General features: G+C 40.8%; 1 protein-coding gene across 1 annotated transcript in view; it reads left to right on the top strand.

The window, feature by feature from the left end:
* Positions 1 to 11,684, top strand: part of alcama (activated leukocyte cell adhesion molecule a) — a 55,468-nt gene extending 43,784 nt beyond the window's left edge. The window contains exons 9-16 of the mRNA XM_054626052.1: positions 1,077 to 1,189; positions 2,950 to 3,073; positions 3,300 to 3,421; positions 4,515 to 4,644; positions 6,545 to 6,571; positions 7,780 to 7,894; positions 8,205 to 8,323; positions 11,648 to 11,684. Coding sequence (XP_054482027.1) covers positions 1,077 to 1,189; positions 2,950 to 3,073; positions 3,300 to 3,421; positions 4,515 to 4,644; positions 6,545 to 6,571; positions 7,780 to 7,894; positions 8,205 to 8,289 — 716 coding nt within the window. The 3' untranslated portion in view covers positions 8,290 to 8,323; positions 11,648 to 11,684. The remainder of the gene's footprint in view (positions 1 to 1,076; positions 1,190 to 2,949; positions 3,074 to 3,299; positions 3,422 to 4,514; positions 4,645 to 6,544; positions 6,572 to 7,779; positions 7,895 to 8,204; positions 8,324 to 11,647) is intronic.
* The last annotated feature ends 6,341 nt before the right edge of the window (positions 11,685 to 18,025 follow it).

Raw genomic sequence — 18,025 nt, 5'->3', positions numbered from 1 at the left:
AGTGAAGGGGAGAATTCAATCGAGCCATTTCAGGCAGCTCAGGAGCAGTGATTCTGAGGGGGAGGGTAACTCAGTCTCTCCTTCAACAGGGTTGAGCAGGCTTCTCTTTTACAACAATATGATCATATATGGCAATATTATGATGCACACTCGTTTATTGTTTTTATAGATGGGGTACTAATGAGTGGGACACTAAAAACGTATTTTCACTAAACACATATTTTTCAGGCACAATCCAAGTAATCCACTTTTAACAATGAGACATTAGAAATTTTAATAATAATAATAATAATAATTAAGCCTTTATTAGTCCCACAATGGGGAAATTATTTCTCTGCATTTAACCCATCCCGGAGGAGCAGTGGGCTGCAATGAAGCGCCCGGGGAGCAACTTGGGGTTAGGTGTCTTGCTCAAGGACACCTCGGCATGTTGCCGGTAGAGGGGTTTGAACCACCAACCTTGTGGTTACGGGACAAGCGCTCTACCTCATGTGCCACAGCCGCTCGTTGTACTCTGCTTTTATCTATGTCAACAATCTGCATCCACCACATCAGAGCTGTTAGTATTACTAAAAAAACAAAAAACACAACGGATCCAAATACGACCGCAGCCCTTCTCGTCTGTACCTTAATTCTCCATAAATGTATCTTATGTGGATCTGTCTGATGTGTATAGTATCTCAATTCCTTTATCATTAATTCTCAGTTTGTCGTTAAAATGTATGCTGTTTATACTGCCTTCTGTATTTACTCATGAACTATTCAGTTTTTGAAAACTCTATTCAGTTATGTATTGAATATTATTCATAGATAATTTTTTTCTGCTCACTTAGAATTCTGTAACACCTATTCCGAATTTCTAGTTAGCGTAGCTTCCTGCCATAGACAGAAACCAGTGGCCAGATTATCTCCTATAGTTTAACATATGTATATTTGTGTAAATTCTCTTTTACTTCTCCGTACACACCCACAACCCCAGAGATCTCTTTTACCGCTGGTTCTTCTGTCAATTTTAATCATAACCCCATTTCAACTTCAGTTTTTTTATCCGTCCTCTTTCTGTCTTCCTTTCTCAGACATGGACCTGAGTCTGACTCCCAATGGGAAGGTTGTGAAGGCAGTAGGGGACACCTTGTTCGTGACGATGGAGAAGAGCGCCTCGGGGGACGCTAAAGTGTCTTGGACAAAGGTAATGGTCCAGAGATTGACATCGATGGGAGAGAAGTGATGCAATGAAACCAAAGTGAAGCCAGTAACTAACCTCACTCTGAACTCTTACATACTGTAAATGATTCATTTTTCCTTCAGCCCCTCAGGAGCTGGACGGTGGTTGTAAATACATTTATTGAATGAGAGCTCAGCCTAACACTGCATTTATAGAGGGGGTGATAGATTTTGGGGCCGATCACACCGAGATGTGTCGGTAGAAACATGTCTCGCAAAACCATTGTTTTCCTCAGCCTGGCTTTGCGCTCCTCTCTTGTGCCACGCGCCGCATTTAACAGGTATGGAAAGCTGAAAGTGCCATTAAACGCCTCTATTTTCACATGATTTATGTTACAACTGTTCCAACCATAGAAAGTGCCGTTGTTTACGATGCTTTACCCATGGACTTTAAAAAGCCGTATTTTATGCCGTTTCAAAGCAGTCAAAAACTGCGTTTTAAAGTCGTTTTTCCTTATGATAATGAGCCCCTCCCTCTGTTTTGCATAGCCAGTAAGCCCAAAATTTCTGTGACCAATCGGTCAAGAGTCAAGCCAGATCAAAGCAGTGCAAGTGCTGCGAGTGTCTACCATAGTTAGGATGTGATCTGTGATGTTTGTGATGTAATGTGAAGAATAGTCATCAGAACTAGGTATTTAATTTCAGTTTTAACATGAATGTAATTCAAATTGTATTTACAGTGTATTTAAATTAGAAAAATATGAATTGTGACCACTTTCTCCTTTTGTTGACGCCAATATTTATTACTTCCATTAATACAGTCTACGGCTATTACAATGGTGGTCTGAAAGACACTGAATTTGAATCTATGATCAAGATGAATTGAATAAAAGCATATTTGGCACAGCCTGGTTTTGTATGGTTTCATACCAAAATATTTATTCTAGAAAGTTTGAGGGGATTTTTGTTAAGATGTGATCTTGTAAAATCATCAACCTATTACAATAAATAAGATGACTAAAACAACGTTTCTATAGCAACAAAAAGTTATAAAAGTAAAAGTCAGGCATGAACCCTGGCCTCCAGATCGCAGAACAAACAGTTGTACCACTATAATATCATATCTTATAAATTTAACAAGAAGGGTGTACAGTTAGATTCTTAGAATCAAAATAGTGATATAGGAAATTTATAATGACTAGGTAAGGTGGTCATATTTTCCGGCAAACCAATACCTTACAGTCCGAACTGTACAAGTCATCAGTTAATGAAGACCAATATATAACAATTATATAACCTAACCTATTAAGTGCCAACCTCTTGCAAATTTACACTACAATAATTAAAATACGTTATTTTAAAAGACAAGGAAAGCAAGCAAAGTGATTATATTATTGGGCAAATTACTATTTAATCCTCTGAATACTGTTCACAATGCAATTCACAACAACGTCACAGTTCTTAACAGGAAACTATTGCTTCAAAGGCTCATCTAAAACCAAAAGTAGAGCGGCAGTAGAAGTAGTAGTAAAATATAGTAGATGTATTGGGTCAATTAAATCTATCTTAAATTAATACAAGAAAAAGCTGTTGAAATATTGGCAATATGGTTACTGTATATCCTGAACAGGAGAAGTGGTCGTAGGAGAGATAAAACGGATAGATGTAACTGACATCTTGTGTTCCTACATTTTCAGGCTGTACTTGGTAGGCCAGATAAGTGAAAATGACACTCATTGTTTGTGACTGTGGCATTTAAATTGCAGATGTTTTGTTTGGTTTCAGAATGGGAAGCCACTGAAGGAGCCGGTGTTTAGCAAGTTGACCTACGCTGATGCAGGACTCTACATTTGTGAGGTTTCCATGACAGGCCTCACACGACATCAGAGCTTTGAACTGGTCGTAGAAGGTGAGTTAGAGTGTGTGTGTGTGTGTGTGTGTGTGTGTGTGTGTGTCATTGTCAGACTGCTGTCCTCTCCTGGGTGGAATGAATGGAACACTAACTTCTAACTTTTATAGTTAATCTTCTTTTCTTGTTGTTAAAAAGTGCACAGGGGCTTGCTTTCTCCTGTTTTCAGATGGTTTTTTCTGGAAAATGCTGGTGCTCATAACATTTTGTTATGTGTTTGCATCAGGAAAGCCTGTGATCACAAGTCTGACCAAACACCGTGCTGATGATGCCAATTACAAAGTTCTGACCTGCGAGGCTGAGGGGGTTCCAGAACCCAACTTCCAATGGAGCATCAATAGTACAAATGTAAGTGTTGGAGCGTGTGTGTGTGTGTGTGTGTGTGTGTGTGTGTGTGTGTGTGTGTGTGTGTGTGTGTGTGTGTGTGTGTGTGATTAGTATCCCTAGTAGAGAAAATAAAGCAGCATCTTGTTATGGGATCCCACCAGCCTCCACGCTGAAGCGTAAGGTGGGGGGTGCAATGGCCCCTTCCCCACTTCCTACCCCCCTACAGGGTCCAGGCTCAGACCACACCCATCTTCAAACTCAGCCTTCATTTTGATCTCAACTACATTTCGTGAAGTTGTCTAAGTCTTTGTGACTTCCTCTTGGTGACACTATCGCGGTCACAAAGGCTGTCAACAGACATATAAACACGTGGCAAGTACTCCAACCCTCCTCTGTGGTAGTTCCCACATTTGGCCATGACGACACACACACAGACTCACTAGGTGAACACATCACCATCATGGCTGTCGTGGCTGTTGATAACAGCAAACAGTGCAGTGTTCTCCAAGGATCCTGTGCCTGAAGAGAGCTCCTGTTGAGGTTTTCCTCTTTTCTACTGTTGCTCCATCATGACAGCCATCCGCACAGTGTTGTTTCATTGAGGCTTTGTATTAGTGCAGATTAGTATTAGCAGCCGTAATGTATTTCAACTTGAGAGCAACCTCTCTGACAGGCAACAGCTGGAGCCATTATGCAATCAGTTGCAGTTGAGTGAGAATAAGTCTCTGAGACAACTTCTCAACACTGTGTGGGTTCAGCCTCAGTGCAGAACGTGATTCCCTCTATTGAATAATGTACTTCTCAAGATGTTCATGAGCAGGTCATGCTCTAACAACGCAGCATTATGTTTCTGTTAGATTCAGGTTTTGTCTGCATTCACAATAAGTTTGCATTTGGCACTCACTGCTAGCAGCAGAGCTCAGTACTCCGCTCTGATGTGGACATTTGCAGTATTTTCTTCCCAGTATCTGTCTTCCCATCACCCCACCTGTTGAGCAACAAACTGTATACATAATATCCTATAAATGGTAAATGGACTGTACTTGTATAGCGCTTTTTTTAATCTCCCTGAGATGTTTGAAACCGGTGTTTTTGCGTTTCGTTGTGCCTCCAGGAAGAGAGATCCTACACTAACGGCAAGGCCACCCGTAGAATCACTGTGATCCCCAAGGTGAATCTGACAGTCACCTGCAGCGTCACCAACAAGCTGGGAGAAGATATCATGACCATCAATGTGTCCTCTGGTAAGTTAAGACATGTCGGCAGTTTGGTTAGCTGGCTTTATATTCCCAATTGTTGGAAATGAGAGACGCGGTGAAACTTCTGTGTAGCGGAGAAACTGACGTTATACAGCATTGAAGAGACGAATCACATATTTTCACATGCTTCGCTGTGGTACTGCCTTTTTTTGTTTTGAGTTCATGCATGGGGCTAATCAGGCTAATGAGGCAGCATTACTTGCAAATAGAGAGAGATACATTAGTCAAATAAAAATGAAAGCTTAACTCTCTGTGCAAGGCTTTGAAAGTAAAGCATGGAATCAAAGAAATGTGCTGGATAGTGACAGCTTTCCTCAGCCAATAACCTCGTTGTCATACACACACAGAGTTTTTCTGCAGCTCTGCTCTGTAAAACAAACGGAAACAAACTGCTGCTGGTGACTCAATGATTGTCTTACTGCCAGTGTGACTTGACCTCATTTTATTAATGACTGCTTTTTATAACACTGCAATCATTGTTCCAAAGAAAAAAAGCGTTGCATGAAACAGGACAACATCTTAACTCAAAGCCTCACTGCAATGCAAATTGCTCGGGTGAGAGCTCTGTTATCGTCTATCTTGAATCTAAACCACAAGAACAGAGTATATATGAGGGCTTTTATAAATATAATGATATTAAATATATGGATCGGATTAGAAGTATAGAGATATTTGTACATCTGGCAGGGAACACACGTCAGCAGTGAAAACTTTAAATTGTGGTCAGCAGTATTCTCACATTTTCATCTCCCGTCAGAGCGCCGTTGTGGTTGAACAATGGGGAGTGAGCGCTACAAGGCTGTCAAAATAGCTAAAATATTGATGTTTTTCTGCATCACACTGCTATTGTTTGCAGCTTTACTCCCATGAAGAAGTGAATTCACATATGTTTTAAGTCTTATATTACTGGGTTTCCTTCCTCCTTCTGTTGTCAGTTTGACAACATATACATTTTGTTAGACTCCACCATAAATCATCCAATGGATACCTTAGCTTAAATGAGTCCAAATGAGATTTTCTTTTTGTCATTATAAAGGAGACCAAAGATCAAGGGCAAGTGATCAAAAAGCCATTCAGTTAAGAAAAAAACACATCAGGGAGCATTCGTGATGGATTAATATTGTAATGAATCCACATGGACTATAGAACCACACTGTGTCTGTACATAGTCCCTTGTAAAGAAGTCAATTTAAGCAGGTGTTGGTGGTAAATGATGCATCACCTGGGTTGAGTGAGAAGATACCATCAGAGTTGTTGTTGTTGTTGTTAAAGACAGCACTTGAAAATTGAGACACCTTAAGTTCTTTTTTCTTCCTTTGAGAACACTTGCTCTATTTCCTGCAATTCATATATACCTATTTATAGTCAAACTGGCCTATGTGGAACATTTAAATGATGGCAGTGTAGGCACACTTATTCCACAGAATCCTTACTTTGTGGATACTCGAATGAAAGAAAACAAAGAGGATTATTTAAGGAAAGGCTAAATGCTACAGCAGTATCATGTCATGCATTCGTTCTGTGCTATTGCTGTTCCTCCTCATTCTCTCTCTCTATCTGTGATAATAGTAATTTCCTTTGTCTCTCCTCCTTCACCGTCTTTGGCTGAATTTCCTGTTGGGATTTTAAACCCATCTCCCCTTGTCTCCCTGCAGTTAAGAGCCACTGCCTGGAATATGCTCTGAAATCATAGTCAATTGTTGCTTTAAGAATGTATTGTTGCTTTCTTCTTTCCAAGGTATATATTGCTTGTTGGGAGGCCTGGCCAGGCCTTACTCCACTTTGATCAGTTCACAGTTTTGTTCAGATTTTAGACAGACAGTTTTTACATGTTTGATTTGCCTTTTGTTTTTATGAGTTCTAATTTATTTATGTTTGATTTCAGTTTTTAAGGAGGAAAATGAGGAAAAAGGTAAGATTTTGTTTTCTTTTGCCCTTATCTTTTACTTTCTAGACTTTCTTAGGAGGCTCTGTTGAAAAATATATATCAAACTACTTTCTTGGGGTAAAACCTGCTATCCTGGCAAAGTTCACTTAACTGTTTTCCGATTATGCGCCCAACACTCACCTCTTTCTCTTTATGCATAAACTGAGCCTCTTTCATCATTTTATCTGCAGACATACTGTCTTCCTTGTCTCAGCTTTCCCATCTTCATTATTCTTCTTCAAACTGGCCTAGTCCTGCAGAGGATTAGCATGAAATTAGACAGACTATGAGCAGTGTCAGATAATTGAAGGACTGTGCATAGTTGTGTTAAATGACGACAACAGACAGTCAGATCTATGTGCCACTGTACTACATACACATGGATAATGGGCAATTATTTAGTCAAAGCATTTTCTATTTAAAGTACATTATATGGTCCCCTGGTAATTAAACATCAGTAGATTAGACAGAATATTCACTAGTCACTCAGCATAGCTGGTGTAGATACATATGGTTCATTTTTAAAACTGTTAGATGAGTAATCATGTTCTCTGGTGATTTGTAGCTGCGCACAGTCTCTCATCACCTGACATTTTTTAATTCCTGTCAACAAAACAAGTCACTGTAACCTCCAATTATACTGTGTTACAAAGAAACTATGCACACATATCAGTGGCCCTTTAGCATTTATAGAACAGCTGTGTTGAACAAAGTTAACACAGTTTGGGTGTTTGCTAAATGTGATGGAGCAGAATGTTAGTCACAGTAAGTTGTTATATTTTCTCGTCTCCCCTGACACACTGATGAACCTCTCCTGTTCTATAAAAGGAACACATCATCATCTCCAAAATATCTAACATTACATCAAGTGCTGCTCATGATTCTTGGAATGTAAGCAAAGCTTTACTCTGTCTGGTTTCATGTAGCTATAGTAACAACGAGAACACGTTGTCCAACTACTAACACAAGACGAAGCAATGACGTGTTGGCTGATGAAGTGTCACTTTATTGCTTTAGTATAAACTAGAGTTTGAAGAGGTGGTGGGACCCTGGCTGTCTCTTACATGTGTTGACTTCGATTTCTCTTTTCTCATCACAGCTAGGTTTAAACAGTCTTTCAAATAATTATTTTAGAAATGTTTCTGTGTGAGTCTTAGTCCCACAGCTAAAGCAGTGCTGCTGTATGTTGTCAGGCTCTCCGGAGGATTCAGATGACCAGGCTAAACTCATAGTGGGAGTGGTGGTAGGGCTCCTCATAGGTGCTGCCTTGCTGGGACTCATCTACTGGCTCTACATGAAGAATGCAAGGTATAAAAAACACACACTCGAACACATGCTGGTAGGCAAACCTGAATTTGTTTTCTGCTTGGTGGATTACAATCAATCAAATAATAATCATAAGGAAGGTGGCCAAGGTTTTCACCCACACTCACAATAGATTGAGCAAACATTCCTGTCTGCCCTGAAAAGATCACAATATGTCAAAGAAGCGATCACGTAGCAGAGGGAGAAGACGTAAGCATGTGATGGGTGGATGTTGAACAGCGTAAGCGGCCTGCTGTAGCCTGACGACTGCAGAAGGATGTGAAGTTTATTTGGAATTTTGTATTCAACACAGACAAGGAAGCTGGAAAACTGGTGAGAAGGAGGTGGGGACATCTGAGGAGAGCAAGAAACTGGAGGAGAATCATCACCCTGTTTAAAGGAACTCAGGCTGTGCTACATGGGATGACAGAGGTGAGACAATCTGTACACACAAAAAAGGAAGGCAGAGTGAATGTAATCAAGTTACATTTCAGTTCAGCTTTAATTTAAATGTCAATATACATCTTAGTATCATCTCAAGTATGATTTCAGTTTATTACAACATGGGTCTTATATTTGTATCGTTCTGTAGGTTTGGTCATCATTCCTTTTAGTACTTTCAAGTTCAATTTCAATTCAATTTAATTAATATAGCCTAACATCACAAATCACAAATCCTCTGTCATCCTCTGACCTTAAACTCCCTAAAAAAAAAACTTAAACGGGGAAAAAAGGGAGACACCTCCGCAAATAAGTTGCTGGGATCTCACAACATTACAAAATACGATCTGTCGGGTGATCAGACAGATCAAATAAACAAGCTAGTGAAACTTATTAGGAAGAGTAAACAAAGGAGAATGATAAAATATTACATTGTAGACATCCATCTTACATTGCAGACTGACCCCCTGCTTCATCTTAAGCCTCAGAATTTCCTGTGTAATGAGGAGTTCTTGCTGACATTTCAGGTGCACTCTCCAGATAAAGCGCTTTAAATCAGTGGATTCCTGCCTTCTTGCCTTGTCAGCCTTGAACAAAAATATTTTTACTTTGGACCCTCTTCACAGACCAATTCAACCAATGACACACAATAGTGCGTTGCTGAAAAAGGCCAGCTCTTTCTATCTTACCCCATTAATCACCTTGCAAGCCCTCCGATTCTTCCGCCAGGTTGGGAACAACTGGTTTAGATTGTGTTGATAAAGTGTAGCCTGGTTCCACATCTCTGCTGAATCACCATCGTCATGATTTCTTCAGTTATTCAAATCAATGTGGTTGTGGCTCACTAAAAAATGAAAACAACTTATAATAACAGCAGCAATGACTATAGTAGAATTATAATAATAATATAGGGAATAGTAATGGTAATGTGACTAATTATAATAGTGGTAGTAGCAGTGGGTGTCAGCAGGGCCACAGCAGGAGGCACGACCACAGTCCAGATATAACCACGATTCATGGAAACCTGCGAGGTGAGAAAGCACAAGGACTCTGGGGAAGAAGCAAAATCAATAATGTGCATAAATAGGAGATTAATACATAAAGAAGGAGGGAGAGAAGAGGAGAGAGGAGCTCAGTGTATCCTAGGTAGTCCCCCGGCTGTCTAGGCATATAGCAGCATATCTAGGGGCTGGACCAAGGCGAACCTGAACCAGCCCTAACTATAAGCGCTATCAAAAAGGAAAGCCTGCTCTTAAAAGTGGTGAGTGTGTCTGCCCCCCGGACTGAAACTAGAACCTGGTTCCACAGAAGAGGAACTTGATAACTGAAGGCTCTGGCTCCCATCCTACTTTTATATACTCTAGGAAGCATAAGTAACTTGCATTGAGAAATTGTTATTAGTTATTTCATAAAATTAAATAACTAATTTCATTTTATTATGAAGAAATTAGTTATTTCATTATGTGGCTCGACTTCGTTGCTATGTTCCCAGATCTCCTCAATCACTCTGGTGAGTACAAGGTTGCCATATTTAATTGGACTGATGGCCAAGAACAAATGAAATAAGACCTACAGTGGGTACGGAAAGTATTCAGACCCCTTTAAATTTTTCACCCTTTGTTTCATTGCAGCCATTTGCTAAAATGGAAAAAGTTCATTTTTTTTCGCATTAATGTACACTCAGCAACCCATCTTGACAGAAAAAAACAGAAATGTAGAAATTTTTGCAAATTTATTAAAAAAGAAAAACTGAAATATCACATGGTCATACGTATTCAGACCCTTTGCTCAGTATTGAGTAGAAGCACCCTTTTGAGCTAGTACAGCCATGAGTCTTCTTGGGAATGATGCAACAAGTTTCTCACACCTGGATTTGGGGATCCTCTGCCATTCTTCCTTGCAGATCCTCTCCAGTTCTGTCAGGTTGGATGGTGAACGTTGGTGGACAGCCATTTTCAGGTCTCTCCAGAGATGCTCAATTGGGTTTAGGTCAGGGCTCTGGCTGGGCCAGTCAAGAATGGTCACAGACTTGTTCTGAAGCCACTCCTTTGTTATTTTAGCTGTGTGCTTCGGGTCATTGTCTTGTTGGAAGGTGAACCTTCGGCCCAGTCTGAGGTCCTGAGCACTCTGGAGGAGGTTTTCTTCCAGGATATCTCTGTACTTGGCCGCATTCATCTTTCCTTCAATTGCAACCAGTCGTCCTGCAGCTGAAAAACACCCCCATAGCATGATGCTGCCACCACCATGTTTCACTGTTGGGATTGTATTGGGCAGGTGATGAGCAGTGCCTGGTTTTCTCCACACATACCGCTTAGAATTAACGCCAAAAAGTTCAATCTTGGTCTCATCAGACCAGAGAATCTTATTTCTCATAGTTTGGGAGTCCTCCATGTGTTTTTTGGCAAACTCTATGCGGGCTTTCATATGTCTTGCACTGAGGAGAGGCTTCCGTCGGGCCACTCTGCCATAAAGCCCCGACTGGTGGAGGGCTGCAGTGATAGTTGACTTTGTGGAACTTTCTCCCATCTCCCTACTGCATCTCTGGAGCTCAGCCACAGTGATCTTTGGGTTCTTCTTTACCTCTCTCACCAAGGCTCTTCTCCCACGATTGCTCAGTTTGGCTGGACGGCCAGGTCTAGGAAGAGTTCTGGTCATCCCATACTTCTTCCATTTAAGGATTATGGAGGCCACTGTGCTCTTAGGAACCTTGAGTGCTGCAGAAATTCTTTTGTAACCTTGGCCAGATCTGTGCCTTGCCACAATTCTGTCTCTGAGCTCCTTGGGCAGTTCCTTCGACCTCATGATTCTCATTTGTTCTGACATGCACTGTGAGCTGTAAGGTCTTATATAGACAGGTGTGTGCCTTTCCTAATCAAGTCCAATCAGTTTAATTAAACACAGCTGGACTCCAATGAAGGAGTAGAACCATCTCAAGGAGGATCAGAAGAAATGGACAGCATGTGAGTTAAATATGAGTGTCACAGCAAAGGGTCTGAATACTTATGACCATGTGATATTTCAGTTTTTCTTTTTCAATAAATTTGCAAACATTTCTACATTTCTGTTTTTTTCTGTCAAGATGGGTTGCTGAGTGTACATTAATGCGAAAAAAAAAATGAACTTTTTCGATTTTAGCAAATGGCTGCAATGAAACAAAGAGTGACAAATTTAAAGGGGTCTGAATACTTTCTGTACCCACTGTATGTTGTAATAAACTGGAATTGTCCTTTTAGATGATGTGAATTTATATTGTGTATAGGTGTTTTTTTCTCTCTGATTGAGATGATAATGACTGTATTTCTCTGTATATCTTAGTGGGGAAGAAGCAGTTATGGCAGCCATGCAACATAAATATACAGACTTCCAGTTGGCTGCTGACATGCTCCATCAGGCTCCACAAAAGCAGCAACACTCCTGCCCCCAGCCTTCTGTCCCACCTCACTGTATGAAGTCAGTCATGTTACTGTTTCATTTTGTGTTTCTGTGTTCCTGGTGAATGCTCCCTGTAATGTTTTGTTTTGAGCAATTCCTCTCAGGCTGTGTGGTGTTTTTTGGGGGTTTTTTTTACCGCTTAATTCTTCTTTTAGGATTTTTTGTTTGCTTGTTCGTTCTTGAATTTCTTCAATGAAATGTAAATCTCTTGTACACTTTTTGTATAACAAATTGCAATGATATGTCTGCCCTCGCTGAGCATGCCAATGTTCATTTTGATTGTTTGTTTCTATGTTTTTGTGCGCTGTCTGTGAAAAGCCTTGGTTTGGCTGTGCTCAGAGAAAAAAAAACACCTTACTGCTGTATAACCCTACTGAATCTGTTCTCAAACGTTAAGATAACCTCAACATCTCTTAACCTCCGAACACTGGCAAATAGATCATCCGTCTAGTGAATGGATGCCCTCTACAACAAGACTCCTAATCATTATTTTGAATGAGAGACTTTTAAATTCCTTTATGTTGCAAATTGTTTTATCTGTCCTCAGAAAAGTGAAACAAAATGTAAGAAATGCAAATGTTTGTTTTTGCCATTATGCTTATTTTAATAGCTCATGCTGATTTAGTTTAATACACTACATTGTTATCTCCATGTCTTCACCTCAACAATTCCTGTTCTATATTTTCTTTTCCTTGCTTTCATTTTTGATGAGCTTCACTTTATGCCAGTTCAGAAATCTGTTTTTGTGTTTTTGATGTATTTATATTCTGTGTGCACCCTCCCTGGATTTTGAAGCTGCAGCATGCAAGATAATAATTTTTTTAAGCCTGCGTGGAAGGCATCATCAAGTGTTGAAAAGGTACTGTTTGGTATGGAGTTACATGAGCCTGAACAAGGTTATACAGTACCTGTGCTTATTCTCTGCTGTATTGTTGTTATTAATATTGTGTCATTTCTAGCTCAGTGGTTTGAAGGATAACCCATACTGAAGACAGTGGTTATGATTGGCAAATCAGATCAGGTGCATACAGATGGTTGCTCACCCAATTGACCCCCCCAAGGACAAAGGGTTGATAAGACAGTCTAAGAAGAAACATAAACCTTGGTAACATTTATAGTTCAGTTCACATCATGTAAACTTGCTGAATACATTTATAATGTATGACTCAAGGTGTTCGGATAAATATAATTATCTTTCACCGAAACCATATGTTCATATTAGCGAGTTTACCAGTGGATTATGACTGTCGCCAATAGCCAGATTCATAATAAAGTGAGTCTTCATCTTGCAGCAACTGCGGACATGTGCAACTGTTTGTAGACTGCAGTGATTTTCAGCACCTGGAAAAATAAATTCCAGTATCAGAAGCTAGCTGAACATAAAACAATAAACGTTAACTTGAAGGAACCATCTACCAGTTGATCTTTTGGTTGTCTTGCCAGTTGTCCGAACTAAAGCAAATGGATGACATTCCATTCTCTTCCACTTTTTGTTTAACTGTGTAGAATTTAGCAATGTAACACACCTCCCCCGCACAGTATGACAGCAATGTAATCATATTGTGGGATGGTGGCAATCAACACTTTAAGTACATAGTCCTCATGCATTTTGTTCCTTTTCAAATAATCAGGTCAGCAGTGAAACCAAAGATGGTAAGATGAGAAGGCCATAGTGGTGTTGTAAATACAGACTTCTGTTTTTGTACGTTGTTGACAATAAAGTGTACATTTTGAAACAAATAAGAGTGTTTTGTCTGATGTATGTGGGTTTTTGTCAATAAATACTACAACATATAAATCTATATTTATATGCAAGGACACAAAAGAGAGTGCATTTTTGAGTGTCGAGAGGCAATGAGACAGATTTGTACTGTGCTGTAGCTGAGCTTCTCCTTGCTGGGAGCCAACATCGACAGCATGTTGCTGGAGGCCCAGGCCGTATGCTGGGAGGCCCAGGAGAACCAGAACCAGAACCACGACTGAGAGGGACAGACTGACAGACCCTGCTGCAGTAAAATGGAAGGTTTTCTGAAGGGAACCTGGTGCCCTGAAACACAACCACTTCTGCCTACAGGGACCACCAAAAGCAACACAAAATTGAAGTTCCTCATTGTAACTTAAAGACAAAAAAAATAACTGTAATCTTTAAATGATTCATGACTTAATGACATTACTAGAACCTTTATCTTGATCAATTTAACATGTAAACAGCACAAATTTAGGGATACAAGATTACTCAAACACTGCAAGGCTCCCTGCCAGGCCAAGTACTTCTGGCAACAGGTATAGGCAACTTACAGACTTACAATTTACTGACAGGCCAGTAGTGCCACATTAAACACATGAGGTTAATTCCCATTCAGAGCCTGCAGTGATTTAAAGAAATCCTATAGGCTACTGTTTAACTGCTTATTTTTTCATCGAACATAAAGAAAGTAGAGATAAGTAGCCAAGTAGTGTATACTTCTTGTATTTAAATAGCACTTTTCAGATTCAAAGATTTACACACAAAAAAAAAAATATATATATATAAACCCATTTTATCCCTCCTGGTGACATACACAAATTATGAACAGGAGAGCACATATAAAAAGCATCGCTGAACCCATACATAAAGTTGAGGTGCAGGTGCAGAATAAGAAAATAATAAATAAAGAAACATTACACCCTTGGTCGGTTTTCTTCCTGTATACAATGTGTTCAAGAGTGTATCCAAATACACTCTTGAACACATTGTGTATTTGTGAGATAATGCTTAATGTAAGTGAGCAACTGGGGAAGTGGCATGGAGGAAGCTATTAGTTACATATTTACCCTATTCACCTGGGTTGTCATTTTGTATCACAATACTGGACTTAATGAGCTGTACACAGTATTCTTGTCTTTTCAAGCCACAGTAGACATGCAGCCAGAACTACCACAGTGAGCCAGTTTTAGCCCTGTGTCTGTCCCAGCAGGAAGACCACACTAGCACCACCTAGAGTTAAACCAATTGGTGTCCAAGTATCCAGCTGGATAGACATTAAGACACATGGGAAGACATGAATGACATTCAACTTTGTTTGTGCCAACTGCAGGACGTTCCAGCCCTGGTAGATCTGAGTGTAGGAGGGGATGAGCTTCTTCCCTGTTGTTTAGCTTCCTGCTGCTTCAGAGATTCACTGATTCCTTGAAGCCCCTTTAATCCATGTTTTAGCGTCTTCTTTTTTTCGGGGAATCTATTCCTTAAGCCCCTGCATCCTTTGCATGGAATTCTAAAGGCATTGTGTTCAAATATAGATGCACCAACCCAGCAGCCCCAGGAAGCAGTTATTTTGATCAGACACATTCCATGGATGATGCAGCTTGGCTCACTTTGGAAAAAATGACTGGCTCTTCTTGGTTCTTGCATTGCAACACCACCATACTGTCCAAGGCATTGCATTAGGTAATAGTGTGCTGTTGAACATAAAACAGGCCAGAGTGGGATCAAATCCATTCTTAGCAGTTGTAGTATGTGAGCTTTTGCAAAGAGAGACAGGGGACACTGAGCATCATGTTGGGAGTGTTTACAGATGTTATTTTGGTTTTCACTCCAAAAGAAGAAGTCACCAAACCACAGGTACATTAATCCATTCATTATCTGTAACAACCTATCCTTCTCAGGGTCGTGGAGGGGCTAGAGTCGATCCCAGCTGATATTGGGCAAAGGCAGGATACACCCTGGACAACCTTTCATGCATTCACACATTAACCTAAACTGCATGTCTTTGGACTGTGGGGGAAGCCAGAGGGAACACGGAAAGAACATGCAAACTTCACCCCTCACAGAGAAGGGCCAACCATTCCCAGAATCCAACCTAGGCCGCTGGCTTCAAGGTTACTACACCACCGTGCAGCATGCAAGTCCAAGCAAAAGTAATAAACCATGTCTTCTGATTTTGACACACCACAATACAATGTCTTATTAACCACCAAGCCAAATTTGAATCATTAAAAAAAAAAAAAAAAAAGGCAAGTATATAAAATCATTTGGGAGTGAGTCACTGCCCCAAGCGAGGGAGTTCAAGTATCTCGGGATCTTATTCACGAGTGAGGGTAAAATGGAGCGGGAGATGGACAGGCGGTTCGGTGCAGCGTCAGCAGTGATGCGGGCGTTGTACCGGACCGTTTTGGTGAAGAAGGAGCTGAGCCGAAAGGCAAAGCTCTCGATTTACCAGTCCATCTACGTTCCAACCCTCACCTATGGTCATGAGCTTTGGGTAGTGACCGAAAGAATGAGATCGCGAATACAAGCGGCCGAAATGAGCTTCCTTCGTAGGGTGGCTGGGCTCAGCCTTAGAGATAGGGTGAGGAGCTCAGACATCCGGAGGGAGCTCGGAGTAGAGCCGCTGCTCCTTCGCGTCGAAAGGGGCCAGCTGAGGTGGCTCGGGCATCTGATCAGGATGCCTCCTGGACGCCTCCCTTTAGAGGTTTTCCAGGCACGTCCAACTGGTAAGAGGCCCCGGGGTAGACCCAGAACACGCTGGAGAGATTATATATCTCGTCTGGCCTGGGAACGCCTCGGGGTTCCCCAGGAGGAGCTGGAAAGTGTTGCTGGGGAGAAGGACGTCTGGAGGACCCTCCTTAGCTTGCTGCCCCCGCGACCCGGCCCCGGATAAGCGGAAGGAAATGGATGGATGGATGGATGGATAAAATCAGGATTGGCTCGATAGCTTGTCCAACTCCAGAGATGGCTAGTTGGCTAGCTAGACCGTGGCAGCTGCAACTACTTGCTTCACCATCAACCTGGCATATTGAAAGAGATGTTTGCACTACTTTTGTGTAACATCATTTGGATACAAGACACACAGACACTTTTTTTGGTCCACTTTATCTTTCTAGATTGAGTGCACACCTTATGGTTAATATTCAATTCAATACCCATTTAAGTTTTGTAAATACTTTGGGTGGATATGATCCCAATTTTGACCCACCTTTACCTGCTGTCCCCGTTTTATGTGTACCCTGGTCCTTCACAGGGACCCTAGACCCAGCGCATGGTGGAATTAGCAAGGTAGCTGGAAAAACTGGCCAGTTGCAAAATAAGTAAAGTTTTACAACGCAGGAAAGCACATTGATATCGCAAGATAATTGCTACTTTGTATGGATCATTTTCTGAGACCAGTGTTGTGTGGAAGCATGGCAGAATTAGCAGGCCAGCTAAATAACCAGACATCCGCTGGTTGGCTTACTGGTTCCACCACGCTTTGGCGACTGGTTGCAGAGGATGAGCTCGAAAGCAGGCCATCTCTTCATCTCTGTAATAGTTTAGCCTATGAGCCACATTTCTTACTATCTCTCTCATTGTTTAGCCTTCAGCGTGAGCAGTGGTGCAGCAGCGAGACGGCTGAGGAGGTAAAGTATTAGCAAAACTTTCTTTCATCTCTAAAACGCTTATAGCTAGAATCACAATTTATCATCCCAAATGTATGCAATATTGATTGTCACCATACACAAATCGAAATGGCACTTTCGAAGTGTAACTTTGGCCCACTCTGAGGTGATTTGCACGTCGGTGACGTAATTATGACGTCGGCTGCAAAAAGGTCTATATGATATGTTGGCCATCCCACTGCTGCATGCTACTATTGCAGAATGTTTAAGCACCTTCTCTATGGGCAGAGCTTGTGTACCAGAGACTTCTGCCAGCTAATATTCCTCCCCGGTCTTGTCTCGTTTTCAGGAATTATTTAAGATTTTACTTTACTGGGATATTAAGTGTTTTTTTTATAATGTGATATATATGTGATGTTCTAATCTTTGTTAATGTCAACAAAGCATGAAATGACACATTCATAAAGTATCATCTTTGTCTTTACTCATGTTGTTAATCTTTATAAACTGTTCAGAAATATTTAGTTTGATTTAGATTGAAAGAATTGCTCAGATTGAAAGAATTGCTCAGTAGTTGGTTATTGTAGTCTTTAGCAAACGTGTGCTCAAACAGGACGAAATAGTGCACTTTTGGGGACTATTTTCAGCGGCGGATTGTTCGGCATTTGGTGCTCTAGTGAGTATTTCTGGCAGAAGGACAGTGAGGAATAATAAACATGGCAGAGAGGAAGAAGATACAGTATATCAGGCTTCGAATACACACACAACACCTAATCAAGTAGAATCAGGATTGGGTTGGAACTGCACAAAAAAAACTCTTAAATGCCCTCATAAAATGTACAGACAAACACAGAGATTTTTTGGTTGATAAAAAATGACTCTTGGTTACCATCAGTCCACAGGGAG

The sequence above is a fragment of the Anoplopoma fimbria genome, chromosome 24, assembly GCF_027596085.1.
Source record: "Anoplopoma fimbria isolate UVic2021 breed Golden Eagle Sablefish chromosome 24, Afim_UVic_2022, whole genome shotgun sequence".
NCBI lineage: Eukaryota > Metazoa > Chordata > Actinopteri > Perciformes > Anoplopomatidae > Anoplopoma > Anoplopoma fimbria.
The sequence above is the reverse complement of the archived record's forward strand: the minus strand, read 5'-3'. Positions and strand labels throughout refer to the sequence as shown.